The sequence below is a fragment of the Agelaius tricolor genome, unplaced genomic scaffold (genome assembly GCF_023055355.1).
Source record: "Agelaius tricolor isolate 1412-34295 unplaced genomic scaffold, bAgeTri1.0.p SCAF_5, whole genome shotgun sequence".
NCBI lineage: Eukaryota > Metazoa > Chordata > Aves > Passeriformes > Icteridae > Agelaius > Agelaius tricolor.
The window spans coordinates 25548592-25567930 of record NW_027269265.1 but is presented as its reverse complement, the minus strand read 5'-3'; the positions used below and the strand labels follow the sequence as shown (position 1 = coordinate 25567930).

At 38.1% G+C, this 19339-nt stretch overlaps 1 protein-coding gene across 3 annotated transcripts in view; it reads left to right on the top strand.

Moving 5' to 3' along the window:
• PRORP (protein only RNase P catalytic subunit) overlaps positions 1-19339 on the top strand; it is a 39205-nt gene that overhangs the window by 12841 nt on the left and 7025 nt on the right. For all 3 annotated transcript variants that reach the window (XM_071426890.1, XM_071426891.1, XM_071426889.1), the window contains exon 5: positions 2494-2601. In XM_071426890.1, the coding sequence (XP_071282991.1) occupies positions 2494-2601 (108 nt within the window). The remainder of the gene's footprint in view (positions 1-2493; positions 2602-19339) is intronic.

The following is a 19339-nucleotide window of genomic DNA, read 5'->3' as shown; positions in this document are numbered from 1 at the left end:
TGCCACCAGCAAACCTTCCCTCCCTCTCCTGCACAGTTTGTGCCTAGAGAAGCAAAGCATTGAGCTGATCTGGGAGGCTGGCAGGGCATGCTGGCTGGCAGGCATCTGCTCAGAATGTTGGGAGACATGGACAGGAGGAGATGGTGCAGAAACATGCAGTGGCCAAAGGAATGACACTGAAAAAGCTGCAGCATCTCCCCAGCTCCAGGAGTAAACCCCAGAGAGCCAGGAAATGGCTTTCTGGGGAGTGCTGAGCCTATCCTGGTGCCTCTTAGGAGGACCCTTTTGGCAGCCCTGCACCATCTGCTCTTCTGGAAGATGAGAGGGATCCAAGCCAAGAGTGGGCAGAGGAGAGTGCAGACCTACTGAACCCCTGTGCTGCTTCCCCAGCTCATGCTGTAGTATTCCCTGAACAAAACAGTCTGCTCTGCCCATCAGGGAAAAACACCTTTTCAGGAACTGCTCTATAACCATTGTCACTTGAAATAAAATACCACTTGAAAAATTCTCTGCAAAGTGCTTGTTTTGTATTGAACTGAGTCCATAAAAACAAGATTACTTGTACAGTTTGCTTCTTAAAAATGTCCTGACTGTAACTATTTACTTGAAATAATATTGCCAATTGTTAGCACTGAGAAAATAACGCTGTGTTGGAATGTTTACCACAGGTTTCACCTGCTTCCACTTTTTTTTTTCTATTTTCACTCATCTTTGTCTCAGAGCTTTTCTATCTTAATTTCCTTTGGGCTACATGTCTTTTGCTTCTTTTAATCTCCCACATTTCAGACAGCCATCCAGTATTGCAGTGATGGCTCACCAGATTTTGAACCAAGGAGGTCCATGGGTGGTGAAGGCCCAGAAGTCAGGAATCCATGTTGTTTGGTTTTTCACTTGTTTCTACTTGCTATCCCTGCCACTGCCTTCCCTAGTGACTTCCTTCTATGTCTTGGTGTCCCTATCAGATGGCAATGAGAATTTTTATTCATCTATGGAAAATACATTGTGATTAGGGCAGAGGAGTGAGGAAAATAATTCACAAGTGCCAACAACTTATTTTTTCTTTTAGATTATAATTTCCTTGTCCAGTGTTTTATACTTTCTCAGTAGTAACATTTATTTAAGCCATGGAGAAATGAAAGATCGCATAACAGGTGATTGATTTCCAGGGTGCTAGACTGAGTCCTGTGTTGTCCGTGTTCTTACCACTGTGCTTTTGACTGGTACACCTCTGTTCACCTGGAAATTATTCCTGAAATTTTAACAGCTGAGTGAGCCATCTTATCTTGCTTGGTTTGTACTCTTAGTACAAGTAGCCCTTTTCCTAGTATAATTTGTCATAAGCATTCCAACTAAATTTGAAGTGATCATTTGTTACTGCCTGACAGCATTGTACTTTCTGGAAAAATGAATTCTTTCTTTCATTTCTTTCTCCAAGGAAGAATTGTATATGCTCTGTATGTTTTTGGGTGCTGAGGCAGTGGCTTTTATTTAGATGTATGTTGCCATATTGCTACATAGAAGAAGGCAAGATTAGAAGAGTATTTCTTGAACCCTTTGCAGAAGGCATGAAATATTAATTGTTTTGAGTTCCTGTGAAAGTTAATTTATAGCCTGGATTGTGAAAGCTCTGTCAGGGAAAAATAAATCTTACTTGTTACTAGAAAGGTAATTTATGCAACTAGGTCACTGCCTATCAGGATAATGCAGAGTTCTTGGTCTTATTAAAAACAGTCAGAAGCAAAAAGTACAAATCTTATGCAAGTGTCTGCAAAAAAACTACTAAATCTTTCCCCCAAAAATCAAGGGAGAAACTCCTGAAGATTTTATTATAGCTCTGTAGTCTGTTCTTCTCTTATGGACTCTCAAACCTAAAACGGTTGTGATTTCCACATGAGGGAAAAACTGGATGTTTTGCTCAATCAGTGCATTACATTTCTGACTTAGTAAGAAAGTTCATGGTTTTGGCCTTAAAGCCACGTGTTTCTCACAGATGAGTACTATCTTTCTAAATGCATGTTTATTTAAGTATTGACTGGCATTCATAGATTTCATCATTCTTTCAGAGAACCTGAGTATGATCATTATTTTTCATTTGGATATGTTAAGAGCTAGTAGTGGTGAAGCTCTCTACTGGACTGTAAAGCTGCTTTGTTCAGCAGCTGCTGTGGGACAGTGACTATAGCATGTAACTTTATGGAAGTGCACAGCTCAGATTGTAATTTTGAAAATTTGGATAACTGTAAAGTTTTGTGTTTTGGTTGTAGTGTAATTTTTGGTTGTAATGGTTTTATTGGACGTATCCAATGTAAGACTTACGGCTTAAAAGATGGGGTGGGTTTTTTTGGTGTGGTTGTTAATGGTGTGAAGTGTAGCCAACAAAGGAAAAGTAAGACATTTGGACTTTGTTTCCTTTTTAAATAAAAATTGAATGGAATTTCTTTCTATTAAACTCAACATATTATTCCCTTGTGTTTATTTATTTATTTATTTCAGGAATTGGAGGCCTTTCAAACTTTTGTTGAAAATCGACTTCCTTTTGATATTGTTATTGATGGACTCAATGTTTCCCACATAAAATCCAGAAAGATGCAGTGTGAAAATGTAAGTGCTGGTTAAATATTCATTAAGTGTTTTGTGTATACTGATTGTAAAACAGTGAGTGCCTCATTATTAGTTGTCCTCTAGAGAAAATGAGCAAATACTTTGTCGCACATTCACAATGAAGTTCAAAGAGTTATCTAAGTTTCACAAATTAAAAATTATTAGTGGGAAGATGGTTCTTCTATATATTTGCCTGTAGTAGCTGTAAAATATCATACATTTCCTCATATATTCAGTGTTTATAGTTACAGCTAAGATGTCAATAATAACATAATTACACAAACTCTGTGTGATTGTGTAAGTTTTCATAGTAATAGGGATTTGGCAGAACTGGGTAAATCTGCTGTGTAGAAAATTTAGTCGTATATAGTTATGCTGGTAAAAGTTGTCATTAAAATAACCCCTTGCTTAGTTCAAACCACATCCTGTACACATTTAAATATTATTTAATTTCCTATTGCTTTGAGACTTGAGTCCTGTTTAACAAGGGTAGCTCAAACTGGTTTCAGTTCTTTCCATTTGATTTGTAGAAGAAAAATCCTGCTCCTTTGTCAGTGAGAAACCTATGTTTGAGACTTCTTGATACTCCCTTGTAGCACTTCACTAAGAATTGGCTTAAGATTTTTTAGGTTTTTTTGTCAATCAAATTTACTCTAAATAAGGAGTAGCAAAGTAGCTGCTCACATGTATTTCAAAGCCAGAATTTAAATTTTCTCGCTCTCAAAATTAAAATAAATGTATAAATGAGCTTGATAATAAAAGAAGAAATTCACTTTCATTCATTACAAGAAATACATTTTTGTTCTAAGAATGACTTTAAAGCTATTGTTAGGAAGTAATGTATACTCATCTATGGAGATAAAAGTGAGCTGGGGAGGTTAGATAAACTTGCTGAAAGATGTTTCAAAATTGCAGTGTAGTTTTGTGAGATACTGTCTCACAAAGAGAGTGCTTTACTTACTACAAAAATAGCAAAAAAAGTTCACAAGTTGTTTGGGTGGGATCAGGGAGGAAGTTTTGATTATCTGAGGAGAATTCCAGGCAGAACATAGTGGCACAATGTTTTAAATGCAGAAAGACAGATCTATGCTGCCAAAGATGAGGAGGGAAAAAGAATGTCCTTGCTCAGTGCATGCCTTTCCCACTGTGGGAGCTCTAAACAGGATTCTGAATGGAAACTGGAGGCAATTGAGCAAAGAGCCAACCTGATTTTGGCAGATAATTACTCCTGATTTCTGATCAGAAGTCTTACTAGGAGGTATTAGCATGCTGAGCAGCATAAATTGCCTTTGAGTTTCTCCTTAGCTTGGGCTGTAATGGAAGCACTTTGGGATCCATGATGCCAAAGAGCTCCAGGAGGATTCTGTGGAGGCATCAACTTTCATTTAGGTTGTTCCATATAGGTGCAGGTCAAATTTCTCCTGAATCCCAGCTGTTTATTGATTAGGAGGATTTTGGGAAGACCTGACTTTCCTTCCTACACAACAGAGCAGTAACTTGGGCTCATCCCAGCTTAACCAGAAGAGGGTTCTCTTATCTAAAATTTGCTTGTCCTATGAGTTAGTTGCTGTGAATGATTATTACATTTTATCATGCACAAAAAATGTTAATCATTGGGGTTTCTGCCAGTCTTTTTCTGCTCCTGTTTTCTGGATCTTGTTTTTTGGGAGTATGGAGACATTACATGAGAGATTAGAGAAGCCCATTATTTCTGCCATAGACCTGTAGATACTCACTGGCTGAATAGTTCCTGTTTTGGCATGGGAATTGTATATTTGCACTCTAAACAACAAAATAGCTGCTTCACTACCCAAAAGAAATAATCTTCTAGACACATGGACTACTAAAGACTTTTCCCTGCATTGATCTTCTCAACTAACTGAGATCCTTTTAATTTTTTTTTAATGCTAAATGTCATTATACACAATTACAGTGTTAACTATTGAGTTTATAGTTTTTTCCAAGTGGAAACATAGTTTAAATGCGAGATCATTCTGGATGCTGGCAGATCCTGTTTTATTTCTTCACGACTCTGAACTTCTATGTTGTAACATGTCAAAAAAGGACTATGTTTTTGTTCTTATTTTGGATCCTTCTGACAAGAAGCATGCATTCTTGTTTTCTGACTTTTTTTCCAAGACTGCTAAAAACAGAAAGAAACCCGCAAAGCAGAGCAATCCTTTCTTCTGTCTCCAAACTCTTTTCAGATGAGGGAGGGGAAGGCCACAGTAATCTGTTGATGTGTTGCTTTTCTGGTCATGGTGTTGCTGCCAGGCAGAATCCCATCTGTGAATGCTGACCTCCCTGAACGCTGTAGTCTGTCTTTTGAGGGCTGGCTCTGCCACAAAACATCCTCTTCTGGAGGCTTCTGTCCTCACACCGTGACAGCCAAATGGAAAATGTGGAGTGGTATGGATGGGGCATTTACAGCCTGCCTTGTGAAGCTCCTCAGTCTGCACAGGGAAACAGTGCTTAACTGAGAAGATGGAGAAGAGAAATAATGTGAGAGAAGTGGGAGGCAGAGCACAAAGGATGGAAAAAAACAAGAGTGAAGGCTACTAAGGTCAAGTTGGCTGGCTAGGGTAGCATGAGAGTCCCATTTTGAAGAGAGGTATGCGGTGACTTCTTCTTGACTAGAGAGGTGGTAAATGAGCAGTGTTTCTGAGGACCTATGTTAAAGCTGTCCAGCCTGGCAGAAGCTAAATTATTTAACTTGTCAAAAAACTAAATTATTTTGAGTCTCCAAGTGTGGGTCAGTCTGTGTCCTTTTCAAGGGTTGATTACTGCATCTATTAGACCCACTCAGGATATTGTTTTATAAACTTTTCTGTTAGGGTATGTAGTTAGTATGCAGCATGGTTGAAAGAGAAAATGAGATTGTTGTTATGTTTCTAACACACTCTTAAGTGTTACTATTTGCAAATTATTAGTTTCTTTGAAACCTGTCCCTTATGGGATTTAGAGAGAATGGCAAATTAAAGGGTGTTGTTAAACACAAGAGAAGGCCTAAGATTTATGTGACAAAAACATGGTAATTTAAATGCATTCTGGTCTTAATTTAAATTTAACAAAAAGTACTGTTTAACTTCATGACTTAGCTTCCAGAACTGCAGCTGTTCTGCTGAAGATCAAGACTGTAGCTAACTCTTAGTCATATGATTAGAATAAGAATACATTGATGAAATTTTCCTCTCTGTTTCAAACAGCCTAACATTAGTAATTCCATGTCTTAGGCATCTTGGGGAGTGGCAAGGCACAGGTACCTTGAGGGATAAGAGGAGACAGAAAAAAAGCAAAAGTTTAAGGTAAAATTTTTACTCATTTAATTCCCAAAGTGTTCTGACTTTCTAGAAAGTGACTTCCCAGGCAACTTCAGTCCTGATAGCCAGCACTTAGCAAATCATCATGAATATTATTGACTTGACAGATGTATTGGAACATACTGTGGCAGTTTCTCTGTTTATGACACTCTTGGTTTGTAAATATAATCCCCAATTGCCCTTTTGTCCAGGTGGGTTTTATTCTTGGTCTGTTTCCTGGTAGAAATTATGATGTGGCTGCATAAATTACTCAATTCCTGAAAAGAAAAAAAAAAAAAAGAAGGAGGCAGCACGAAGATTGGAAGAAAGACTTTTTGAGGGCTATGGAATGATGAGCCCATTTGATTTGAGGGCACTGCACACATAGTGACTGTAAAACTGCAACACCAGACAGCACCTCCTTTCAACCCTTTGCTTCCTTACTGTAGCATTTTAAATTAGACATTAAAGTTGACTCCTTATTAAAAGATATTGTAGAATGGAAATTATTTTTGCTATATTATCAAGAGAAAAAAATTCCAAATCTCCCTAAGTCTAAAATCTCCCTAAAGTCTTACAGTCTGCTGCTGTAAGACTGTATCTAATGGGTTTTGCCTGAGTCAGTCACTGTACTGCAAACCTGTGGCTTGTAAACAGAGCTGTCCTGGCAGTTTAACTAAGCAAAGTGGATTCAGGCTGTGTCATGACGTGTTATCCTTTCCTCCAGATGTATCTAATTACATAAATCCTTACCCAACACAATCACTTTTGGTACTCTCTGTAGTGCTCTCACCTTTCACCTTGTAAAGGTCAAGAGAGGGAATTTCCACACACTAACTGTCCGTTTCTCCTACTAAACAAACTGTTACATAGTACTTAAATGGATGTTTTCCTGTTTATGACAACTTTCTGCAGAAGTATTCCTTTGAAATGAAAGGGAATCTCAGTACAAGCAGGATAGCTAGGCTCTAGAGACTGCTCTTGGGTTGCAGAAGGGGAATGAAGACATTTTGCTCTGCTTCAGCTACCCCTGAGCTGTGGAGGACTAGGGTGGGAGGTGAAAGAGAGGTGAGAGAACATGATCTGCAGGAACAGTCTGAAGAGTATTTTGCTATTTTTAATTTACTATGAGTTTGGTATGTTGTAAATTAAGTATGCAGCCAGCCCCTTGTTTTTAGCTGTGCCCATCTGGTGTTAGAAGTAACTGAATATATATTTCAAATGTGTGTTGGATCAAAGCTAACTCACTATTCCCTTCTGCAAACAGTTTGGCAATTGGGGTCAGCTCTGCCCTAACTTTACCCTCTCTAATCTCCATATTAAACTCAGACATCTAACGATTGGTAAAATAGTTCCAGACTGAGTTACTCAAGGCTGACAATGCACAAAGGAGTAGTTTTTGCTCTTGGCAGATAATTCAAAGTGGATCCTCCTAAACTTAATCAGCACTTCTGTAAATGGACTACATGAGTTAATTCCCATATAAATTGTATTAGGCCTGTAGAATAGCTGAGGAAGCCAGATCCTTGCTGTTCCTTCCCATCCCAGTCTGCTGGCAGCAGCCAGCAAACCACATCTTTGGCCTGAGACAGCAGTCAGCTCCTGCCAGGAAAGCCACCAGAGCTGCCCCCTTGCACCCCTCACAGGCTGTCACAAAAAGCCAGGCTGTGGCTGCTGTAATTGGGAGTGCTCTGTGGCAGGTGCAGGGGACACCTCATGTTTTGCACCTCTTTCTTGTCTCTTCCTGGCAAAGAGCAGCAGGCTTGTTGAGTGGAGATTGCCCTCTGAACTGGGGAAGGGACTAAGAAAATTTTGCAGTAATAATACATGTGTCTAAACATTACTGCATTTTCTTTTTCGGTATATTAAAGATCTAAAATTATATTTAACAGGAGGATTCAAGGTTTAAAACTAGCATTATACTTTTAGTTATTCTAGTAGTTCTGTAGTAATTTGCTGGACTCCTGGCTACATTAGCAGTAGAGAAAACAGTGGGTAGAGAGAGGTTGCAGTCCTGAAAGGAAAGCTGGTCATGGAGAAAAAGCTTCATCAAGATAAGGGAGAAAAATAGGACATAGGGTAGTAGTCTACAGGAAAATGGTGAATGGTCCTGTTAAATTTATGAAAAAAACTCAACTTTGCCCACAGAATTAAAGAACCTTGATGAATTACTCTTTGTGAATTCAGCTCAGAGCCATTGCTTTGGTATGTATTGTATTCAATTTGCAAGGCTTATTTTCCAAATATAAAGACAATAATTATTAAGACAAGAAAGCCTCAACTCTTCAAATAAAGGCAAAATTTTTAAAAAGAAAAAAAAGAAAAACAGGGAATCTATGACCCACAGTTCTCTTGGCTTAATAACGCAAATCAATTTTGCAACATAATTTTGCTTCTTTGAAATCTCTGTATAATGCTTATAAATCCTCTATGATGAATCAAGGAGAGCAAAAAACATATTGGAGCTTGTAGTGTTTGAGAAAAATAGTGAATACAATTTTCTCTCCCAAGTTCCAGTTACTAAACCATTTTTGAGGCCATGAGACACACAAAAAATTAGCTCCTGTGCATACAAGTATAGTTGACAAATACACATACTGATATGCTCAGATTTTCATGGGGTAAGCTTTACGAGTCTTCAAGTCAGACTTAACCATGCAACATGCCTAAAAAATCATCTGTACAGTTATTGAGACAGTGATGCTTTGTACAAAACCTTAGCTCCACTCCGTGGGCTGTCTTACAAATCAAGCAGTTATTAATAAATTTGACCCCAAAAACATCCATGGGAAAGAATTTTTTTCTTCTCTGACTCCTTTGGCAGCATCTGTGATTTGTTCAAGTACTTTACTGTCTGTAAATGAAGCAAGAATGAAGTAGATCCATGAGTCATTCTCTGTTCAGAATCAATACATCCAACAGAGGTCTTATTTGTCATACTGTGACAGTTCATCAATTCTGCCTCCGACCACCTCTTGTCTTACCACTCAACAAAGCAGACGTGTTTGTTCATTTGCTCTCAGCCTTTTCCGTCTTTTTTTTCCCCCTGTCTTTTAATGGTGGTTCAAGCTTGCATTTCCATGATAACAAAACAATTGTCCTGTTGCTCAAGATTGGAGACATTTTTATCTTTGCAACACGTGTTTCATTCTTTAGACCTGTACTTTCATTTCCTGTAAGTACTGCACAAACTGTAAAGATGGAGATTTTTGGTGTTTTCATTGAAAATCACCTTCACTGTCTGTGTAACATGATCTTAGAAGAAAAAGAAGGTCAAGCAGTTAGGGGTATTCTTGGAACTTCACCTATTTTTAGTGTTGGAGATTCATGAGTGAAATATTCAGCATTGCATCCATATCTCATCAGTTACTTTCTGGGGGTTCCTTGGATATCTCAGCAGAACTCCGTTCTCTGAAGACACATCTCAGAGATCAATACTAATCTGCTGAAATCTGTCCCCTCTCCTCCTATGTTGGGGCCATCCTAAAATAGCATAGCTCAAGCTCAAGCATTGTGGTCACCAGATGCAGAAGAACAAGGCTGTTCCAGGAGAGCTGAAGGAGATAGACTCAGTTGCCAGTGGAACCTAGAGGGAAGGCCTGGGCTGCAAGTTCTCCTCTCCCTGCAGCTCTTCTGAAACCTGGCAGTTCCTGGTTGTGGCTAAAAGAGAAATAAGAGGGCATTTAATATGTTCAGTTTTGTATACCTGTACACTGTAAGTGCAGATGTATTGGACATCAGTGTGTCAGAGGTTCCAGAAGTGCTCCTACAGTCGGTTGGCATGGATGCTTCCACCCAGGAAATGCCTGTGTTGCCCACACACCTTGTGCCACCAAGTCTGGCTCTTCCCATAGTGATGTGCTCCACTGTCCCTCACTGCTTCTGCAGCCCTGGGACAGGAGAGTAGGAGGTAGGTAGGAATCACAAGGTCAGACTTGTGAATACAGGGGAAACTTTCTCAAAACGTTTAAATTCCCAACATTGTGAGATGGTGGAGGGGAAGCTGACAGGATTTCCTGAGTAAATGCCTCATCAGTTGGCTGTAAACAATTATTTTTCTTTTCAGAGGTTTCCGCTCTAGTTTTGCATTTCCTAGTGAGAATAGAGCAGCAGAAATTGATAAAGTAAAAGAAATCTGACTATCAGGCAATTTGACAGGTTCTGCTTGTTACTTTCTCTCTGAGTCAGATTCTTCTTGGTGTTGCCTCCCATTACTATTTGCAGCCTTTGTTTCTGGCTATAAAATTAATAAAGACCCATGTGGTTAAATTAATTATCTCTATTGATTTCCATCTGGTGTTTATGATTTTTACCTTTGTATTTGGTGATAATAGCAAATCAAAACTTAATGTAAGTATAGGAGCACCCAAGCACCAATCATACCTTTTTTTACCAAGTGAATTTGCATCACATCTTTCATAATAAGATTCTTCTAATCACTAGGAATATAAGCTTGAAATTCAGCAGGGCAGAGTGAACCTGCCTTGATGATTCACGTCCCAGTCAACTTAGTAACTGTGGCAAACAGGTTGGTTGTTGTATGTTGTAGAGAAGTCTAAAATCTAGGTGATAAAGTCAAATGAACATGTCTTCTGAACTGGATGAGTTTCTATCTTGCTGTTTTCACTTTGTCCCTTAGAAACTTCAAGATGGGGGGTTTTCTCTGGGCAGCTCAACTCTTCACATGATCATGTGGCAGTAAGAGGTGTGCTGGGCCTCCAAATTGGAAACCTGGTCTTTGGGGAACTGAACTGCTTCTTTAGAAGTGATTTTCATATGAAAAATCTCCATAGTAGTGAGAGGCTATGGGAAGCAGGCCAGAAAATGTGAAGGCTGGGTTACTGTAGTCCAGTCCTCTGTAAGAACAAATATTTGATTTGAATGTGAGAAGTGCTGGTTTCAGTGTCATCTTAAAAGCAGCATAGGTAATCCTTAGGACAATGATTGTGTTCATTCATGTGTACACCTAGATTTATTTATATATTTGAAAAGCAACCAATTTTGGTTCACGCTTGGCTTTCACATTTAATAAGCTATTTCTAGTAAAAGTAGGAAAGAAAACATATTTGAAAGTTGTGTTATCTGAAGGTGAAAAGGTACAATGTAACAAAAGCCTAAAGTCCATTTGGATTTATTTATGAAGCTATAAAAGCCTAGTTTTTTGAACAGTATGTTATTCCTAAGGATCTCCACATATTGACATAATGTTTAATGATCCAACATTTCATTAAGCTACATTTGTTGTTTTTTCTCTAGTTGCATTCTATTTGTAAAGCAGGATTGGAAGAGACGTTTATGTATAAGTAAATATACTTAAATTGAAATTATTAAATTATTGTAACCTGCAATGAAGTTTAAAACTGAGGTTAAAGTAATTTTATTTTTTTTTAATCTAGACGCATAGAAAATAAAGTACAATTGTAAACAGCTTTTAATCTAAATCTCTTCATAAACTGATTGTTTTATGTTGTCTGGAGCATGGAAATAGGAACTCCTATTTGAATCTAGGAGACTGATTTCAGCAGAATTAAAATTCCATTCTGGGGATGACAGTCTTGCTGGCAGTATTCTTGCTTGAAACCAATTCACAAGAATTCCTGTTTCAAACAATTTCTGAAAAATGGTAAGAACTCTTCTTACCCAAAATACTGTTGCCCATTAGAGGTGACATTCTGTATCAAACACTTCTTAATGCAAACCTCACCTTTTGCTGGTATTGATTTTGTACATCAGATACAGACATGAAAGGGAAGAGGCTATCCCTATTCTACTTTTTACTTATTTTGTTTCAGGGTATATTTGTGCAGTTCTTCCAAATAAGGGAGGAGAGATGAGGCAAGGGAAAACACCTAAGGGTCGAAATAAAATAGTCCCCATGCTAATTCACACATGCCTTTATCTGTGGTGTTAATCTAAATTAGATCAAATTAGATTAAACTAAGATGTTCACTTGTGTTAATATAAAGAGGACATCTCATTCAGATATCTGTCACTTCTCTGAGGACTGCTACCAGAACTGTGCCATTAAGCTGGTATTGTACATGCTGACACTTGAAACAATTTTGTTGCTTGGTATCATATGAGGAACAGGAGTGATGCAGTAAGAGCACCAGTACCAAGGACATAATAAGATAACTATGGCTACCTTTGCTGCTGCTGTTCTTCAAGTTCTCAGGAAAGTAACTCTTACACAATAAAAATCTTCACTCCCGTCCTTCAAGAAAAATGCCTAACTCAAGATCTTAAAAATTAGTACTTACAAACCAGTAGATGAAGAAACAACCTTATAAGGCATAATTTGTGTTGGTGTTCTCATTTTTCTGTAGATCTCTATAAAATAAACATTCAAATCTTCTATTCTGTAGAAGAAGATAATAATCCCATTATTATTTCCTAAATATGATGCCCCAAAATTACATTTTAAAATCACTTGGAATATTTTATCTCTGGCATTGTAACTGTTTCCCCATATCATTGTTAGGAAACCTTTTTCTTAATGAGAAATTCTCTATTTCAAGTATTTCACATATTTACTACTAATCTTTACAGGTATCTACTGATTTTTCCTTTCCACCCAGAGATACTAGCTTGTGATGCTGTTTCTTCCTGATTTATTATTAACTGGTCAGTTCTTTAATGAATAGGTCTTTTCACAGTTCTAGCTGGAAATATGCATTGAATTATAGTGAGTCAAAAGCTAAAGAGGTTGTCAAAATTATGTAAACATTAGGTACTCTATTTCCAACCAGTTTAATGAAGAATTTATTCCTTCTTCTAATTTTTCTGAATAGTTTCTACAATTTCCAGCTGCTGTATTGTCCTCTCCTTGCACAATGCTTCCTGTAATGATTGTTAAAACTGAACCTGTGCTTCTGTCCCATGGGTAATACCAACTTACCTCTTAGATAAATCAGAAAGTATTAGTGATGCTTATGCCTGTCCTTATTGTCCAGCATGTATCCACTTACCTGCTCGCTTATATGCTCAACAAAAAGGAAGCAGTGAGTTTGCAGTAATATTTCTTCTGCCTCTAATATTTTGAATTATTGACTCTTGAGCTTTTAAGGAGTCCAGTTGACATTGCTGAGCAAGCTGTGTACAGTGTGTGTCATAAGCTCTCTAAAAGCAGGTAAAAGCCTGTTCAGTTCCACTGGTTCTAAAGTAGCTGTAATTCAGAAGTTTTTCCTGACTTAGGTAATGTACCAGTGTGAGAATATCAACCTTGCTGGGCTTTCTCTCCTTGCTTATTTCCTAATTGTGTGATACTTTGGTAAACTAGATAGTGCTTACACTATACACTGAAAAAAAAAAGTAGAAGTATGATGCAGGTGTTTGTTAAAGATGTGGTTCTCTGGAGTTTGAGCTTCTACACTCAGTGCAAGCTTAAGAAAAGGACACTGGAATACCTATTTCTTGAATACTGCCTGTACTACTACTTGATTGATTGACTGATTGATTGATAGGAGTTTTCTTCCACCACAGCCCTAAGTTGCCACACATTTGGATAAATAAAATGAAGTAGTAGTAAGAGGGTTGCAAGTAATCATAGAGCAGAACCAGACAGTCTTAAATGGTGATTTGATGGTGATTTACCATGCTCCCTGTGAGGAGTAGTTACCCTGGGCTTGTCCATCATTAATGTCACTACTCTGCTCCCTGTAAAACATTGCACTGAGCTGTGTAAATCTGTTTGTGTGGAATGGCCATACATCTCAATAGTGAGAGGAAGTGTCTTAAAGAATTGGAGGGTTTTGACATTTTCACTGCTAGTTTATGTGTATGTATCTGCATATCAGACCTTAAAGAGTGAAATCTCTTAACTTTCCATTGAATGGGCATTCCCAAATGGGCTTTCAGAAATTTGAATGCTATAGGTTAGGGATTTCTTTTTTGTCATCCCACCCACTCTCATTTCCACAAGCCTATTTAGTCTACCAGCCTAGTTAACATAACCACTAATAAAACAAAATTTTAACCATTTGCCATCTGATAAATTTGGTAAACAGAACATTTCTGTAATTATAGTTCTGCATCAAGCAGTGATGTTCAGCCCTGGATGCTCCAGAGTTGTTAGCTGGGTATCTGCATCTTTTACAGGGAAATGGACAAAAGAGGGCAAGATGCAACATAGTTCCTCAAAAGTGATGGCTGATATAGTCATATAGATACCTGGAAACTGTAATTCTGAGTCCCCAAGCTAAAAGTTGCTTTAAAAAATAGATCCTTTTATGAAATAGGGCTGGGGCTTGGGAGTGGTTCTTACTTGGCTTCTGTTGCCCAACCCTTTCTGATGGTCATATTTTCATATTATCAAGCTTGTTTCTCTTGACAAGGGGAAAAAATGGCTAAGTATACAAAGTTTTTCATATAACTTGTTGTTCCCAGGAGGCCAAGCCTTTAGACAAATGCCAAATATCATCTATAATTAATTTGTGGGAGCTGACAGTATCATCTGTTTGTCAAATTGCTGTATCTTTAAAGTTAAAGAAAAATACTTCAGATCAAACATGGCCTGCCCAGTGTCTAGCTATTGAGTATTGCAGACTGCTGCCAATATACTTACATGAAAAGCATCAAAGTACGAAAATTAGATCTTGTGGACTTTAGCTATCATGGTGGGCTTTCACAGACTTTCACTGCCTAGGATGTCCAGGAATGGACACTGCTGGCAGTGTTACTAGTAGTAAAATGGCATGAGTCTGCAATGATCAAAACTAATGGCTCTGTAAGATAAATAATGCTGACCCACGTTTTACATCAGCTGCGTTACACTGCATCAGATTTTTGTTGGTTTTGTAGGAACAGTGAGTTTCTTGCCAGGGTAAGCCTTGATGCAGCTGAGACAGTTGAACTTCTGCCTAATGGTCCTGGCAGTGCAAGGTGTGCTGATGAATGTGAACATCTCCTGGGGTTTTTCCAACCTGGTAAATACCAGTTATGGTCTTAGCAATATTAAGCAGATTCCCTCCTAGGTTCCTCCTTGCTGAAAGCCTTGGTTTCATGGTTGGCCCAGGACAGATAGGTCTGACTCTGACCATGCAGCTGCTCCTCCATCTCAGACCTTTGGGCTTTTTTTGCTCCATCTCAGACCTTTGATTTTTGCAGTGTTGAAGAAGAACATTTTATATGTTCTCTTTCATATTAAACATATATGAAAGAGAAATCACCACTCATTTCAGTAGTTAATGTATTTATGCGCTAAGAGCTGCAAAGGTTCTTATTGAAACAATTGTTCTCGAAGGTGTATAAAAGTTTTGAAGGTAACCTCTGTATAATAATCTGTAGCAGGCAACTGGAAAATAGTACTGAGAAACAGCAGTAAGACAGTGTGAAAATTGTGTTATAAATATTTCCTGCATGTTGTACTCTGATGGTTTTTTTCAACTGCAAGTTGTCAGTTTACTGGTGTTTCCTTGGTTACCATATCATTCTACCTGGATGTCTGTTGTCCTGTGAGCTTAGAAATAATCCTAATGTTAAAGTGTTTCTGGACCTGTCAAGTTTATTAAAATGTGGGATGTCTCTGCAGGAGCATAGGTTTAATATACCATAACAGCATCATGCCCGTGCCTGCTGTAACAGTGATGTCCCCAGCTACTGCAGGACTTTCCTCAAAGGACGAAAGTATTGTCTGTGACTTTAGGACATGGGAAAAACACTTAGCATCAGACAAGATCTGTCACTCTGTACAGACATCTGCATAGGACAGTGGTGAGAGCTGGAGTGTTAGTACCGTCTAAACTGTCAGTTTCAGTCTGACAAAGCCATTTCAGTCCTGCCCCGAGTTATTTCCTATCTATGGAAAGGATCAGTCAAGCTTGTGCTTTCATTTTCACAACATCCCATTACCACTGCCGCCACCACCACCCAGAGATCCTGCTCACATTTTGGATTTTCAGCACTTAAATACAACTTCTGACCCACGCTGAAAATCTTAAGACTGGCGCAGCTCCATTGGGCTCACAAACGTTCCTTTGAAACAGCTACATTGTTTCTAGTTCATTTCCCATGGCTACATTTTAACATTGTTTCTAAAATGAAATATGGTGGGAGAAACTCCCTTATTTCCTTAAAGTCTTTGTATACACTGTTCTGATAATTGTAGAAAAGCAAGAGTATCAATGTCATTGCAAACTCTGGATTTCCAGTGAAAGAAGGCAGACCCCTGAAGCTGTGACTTCAGCTGGGAAAATTATTCCCTTTACAGTCAGTGGCTCTGACAGGTAAAGTTCCACATCTGAATCTTATGCAAGAATAAGTAAAACCTCATACATTTTCATGTTTATTTTACTTTCTTCCTCAAGAATATAAAGATGATGTATGTGTAATATTGGTGCAATGAAGCAATGTGTAGTGATCAGTAAGAAAATACTGTGAGAGAAACAGCAGTGCAAGCAGAAAGAATTCAAGGATGGGAACAAAGGATAATATTGATATGTGGAAATGCAAAGGGAACACTTTCAGGTTTTACATGTTTCTTTTCCTCCTTTTGTGTAATCACAGGTAGGCCGTATCATCTAACTCCTCTCCTTGGTGTGAGGGGTTGAGACTTTTTAATGTTTTGTAAATCTTCAGGTTTTGGTACAAAATAGTAGGTTCTCAGGAGATGTCTGGATAAAATTAAATCCACATAAGCTGCCCCTTATGCTTTGTCAAGGTCTTGGTATTTATTCTTTTTTACAAGAAAGAAGATGAGGAAGAGGAGAGATAAAAGTATACCATGATATAAGCTATGGAGAAAAAACATCTGAGAGAAGATCAGAAAAGGACAAATACCTTTGTCCTTTTACATGACTCTAGAAAGAAAGACATTCAGAAAATTCAAATTCATGAACAAAAATGCTTTACTGCCAGCCCACAACTGCAACAGAAAATGTTAAGTTTTAATTAAAATAGAAAAAGTTAGTTGTTAGCACTGGGCTACAGTTAATGGTGAATTGGACATTTCCCACTTGCTACCCCAGAAAAATGCTGCTTTGGATTTCAGATTCACCCTTCTCTTCCATCATTATTCCTACTTCATAACTGCTGACACAACATCAAAGGGTCTGCTTGTACATTTAAATCAACATCACATTTTTTAAGTAAGTGATTGGGAATGAAAATTGTATTATAGTTGCTAAACAAAACTTTTGGATTTTGAAACTTGACTGGCACTGAAGTAACTTGCAGTATTCAACTTCCAAAAATGCAGTTAGACAGTATTTGAAGAATATTAATTTGTCTGTGTATTTCTAAAATTGTAAGAGTCAGAAAAATTTGCCTGTTCTTCTCTTTTGCAACTTGTACTGTGAAATTCAGAAATTCCTCAAATGTCCATATCTTCTTTAGTCATAATTTCTAGAGCTCTTTGCATTGTTCATTTAATAGCATACTAACTATTGTCACTACCCATTTTTATTTTTTTTATTTCTGGATGAACTGCATTTGTCTGTACATCATGATGATAAAAATATTACCATTCAAAAGCAGAGACATTCAAAGAGTGTGAGCAAGAATGTTCACACTAAAAGGTTTCTCAGGTGTAAGGTCTGACATAGTGGCTGAGATCTTTTAAGATGACAGTCCTTTCTAAAATGCCAGATTCCAAGAAGCTAATGGCTCTTCCACTTGATGATCCCCTGCCTACCTCCCCATCCATCATATCATACACACACTTTAATTCCATGCTTAAATTGTCTGTATATGTCTTCACTCTCTGCATGCATCCCACTGTGATTCTGTTAATTCTCATAGGAAATACTGCTTTACTGTCCATCAGATTACTTCTTGTGCCTTTTGGGAATAAGACAGCAGGATATGACTGTAATTAAATAGAAAATACCTATTTCAAAGCCTTCTTTTCTTATATGGCTCTGCTGGGAAGGATAGGCACCTATCCTGCCCTATCTGCACAGGAGAAATTCATAAAACTCCTACCAAATCTGAGATTGATTTACACAGTTTTGGTTTGTATTGTGATGCTCTCTGAGCTCATCAGTAGAATAAAAGACAAGGGTGGCTCTTCCAAGATTGTTTGAAATTGGAAACTTTACCTACAGTTTATAACATAGCAGAATGCAGTGTCAGAGACTATTTACAAACATGTTACTTCTACATACAGAATTGTTTCAGGGATTGTCTTGAGCAGATTGCATCTTCAGTTGAATTCAAATGGAGTTGTAATTAAAGATATCCCCATTACTGGCATAACAGCCAGGGTATCATGAATACAGAAAAATATAAATTGTGCTATTGCTTTTGTATCTGACCTGAATATATTTAGTTACTTTGCTTCATTCTCCCCACTACTCAGGATTCAAGATGGTTCATTAGCTTGGTCACAGTCCATGGAGTATTGCTCTAGTCAGTTTGACCTGAAAGTAATGTGTTTACATTCACCCAGTGTTACAATTGAGCCAAGTCCTTCAGGCAGTGGGAACACTGGATTGTGCAGGAGCACCAGGTGTCTTGGTACACACTTGGTACCAGTCAGTTTGGACCTGGCTGCAAAAGCATCTTCAGTCTCTGAATACAGACTACTCTGCAAGTAGCACAGCTGTATTTGGGAATTGCCTCATCTGAGCAAACTGAGGCTACTGTACCATCCTCAATCTATATTAAATCAACTTGGGAATCTGCTTCTGTGGTTTAGTTTTCCTGCTCAATCAATAATCTGCCTTTGATTAATAGTGCTGACTGTTAAGAGTAAAAGCTAACATCTAAAAGTGAACTGCAAATTTTAATGAATTGTGATAGGGAGTTAAGACATATCTCTAGTGAATGTGTCAAGAGAGGATAAGTCAATTCCAGGTGCAGAGTCAATGCAGACAGGTTAAAACACGTTAAACATTGTGTGATAGCCATCACTGATGTGTGAAGAGCTGTCACTGGTAGAGTTTTGCATGATGATGTGTTACATCAATTTCAATAGTCTTACTGTGACACAGGATTACAAATATTCCCTACAATATTGTTTCTGCAGTATTGCAGAGATCCTTGGTGTTGTAAGGGAAAATTCCCAGGAGTTACCTGCTGACTGTCTAAAGAGTAGAAAGTTAACCAGGCTGATTAATCTCTGTGACTGTTACTTATTCATCCATCACTGCTTTCCCTTTGAAGTAGCTGCCCCTGTGTTAATCAGGGACAGATAAACTCCAGAGAAATCAAGAAACATGTATACTGCCCCTGTTTTAAGAGGACTTGAGACTAATTTACACTGTGTCATCAATAATAATGTAGAGAATGTAAGAAGCATTTGTGTTTGGTGCTGTGGTAATGATCTTGAATGTGGTTTGGTGAAATTACCAGGCTCAGTGAGAAAGTCCAGCCTTTCTTGCAAGCAGCACACATGCCTTCCTTGAGTAGCTGGCTGGGGCAAAAATCTCTGGCTTCTCATCGTGTCTCTCTCCTGTATGTGGGACTGAAGTAAACAGGTTTTTATTGAGCTTATTTTCTTG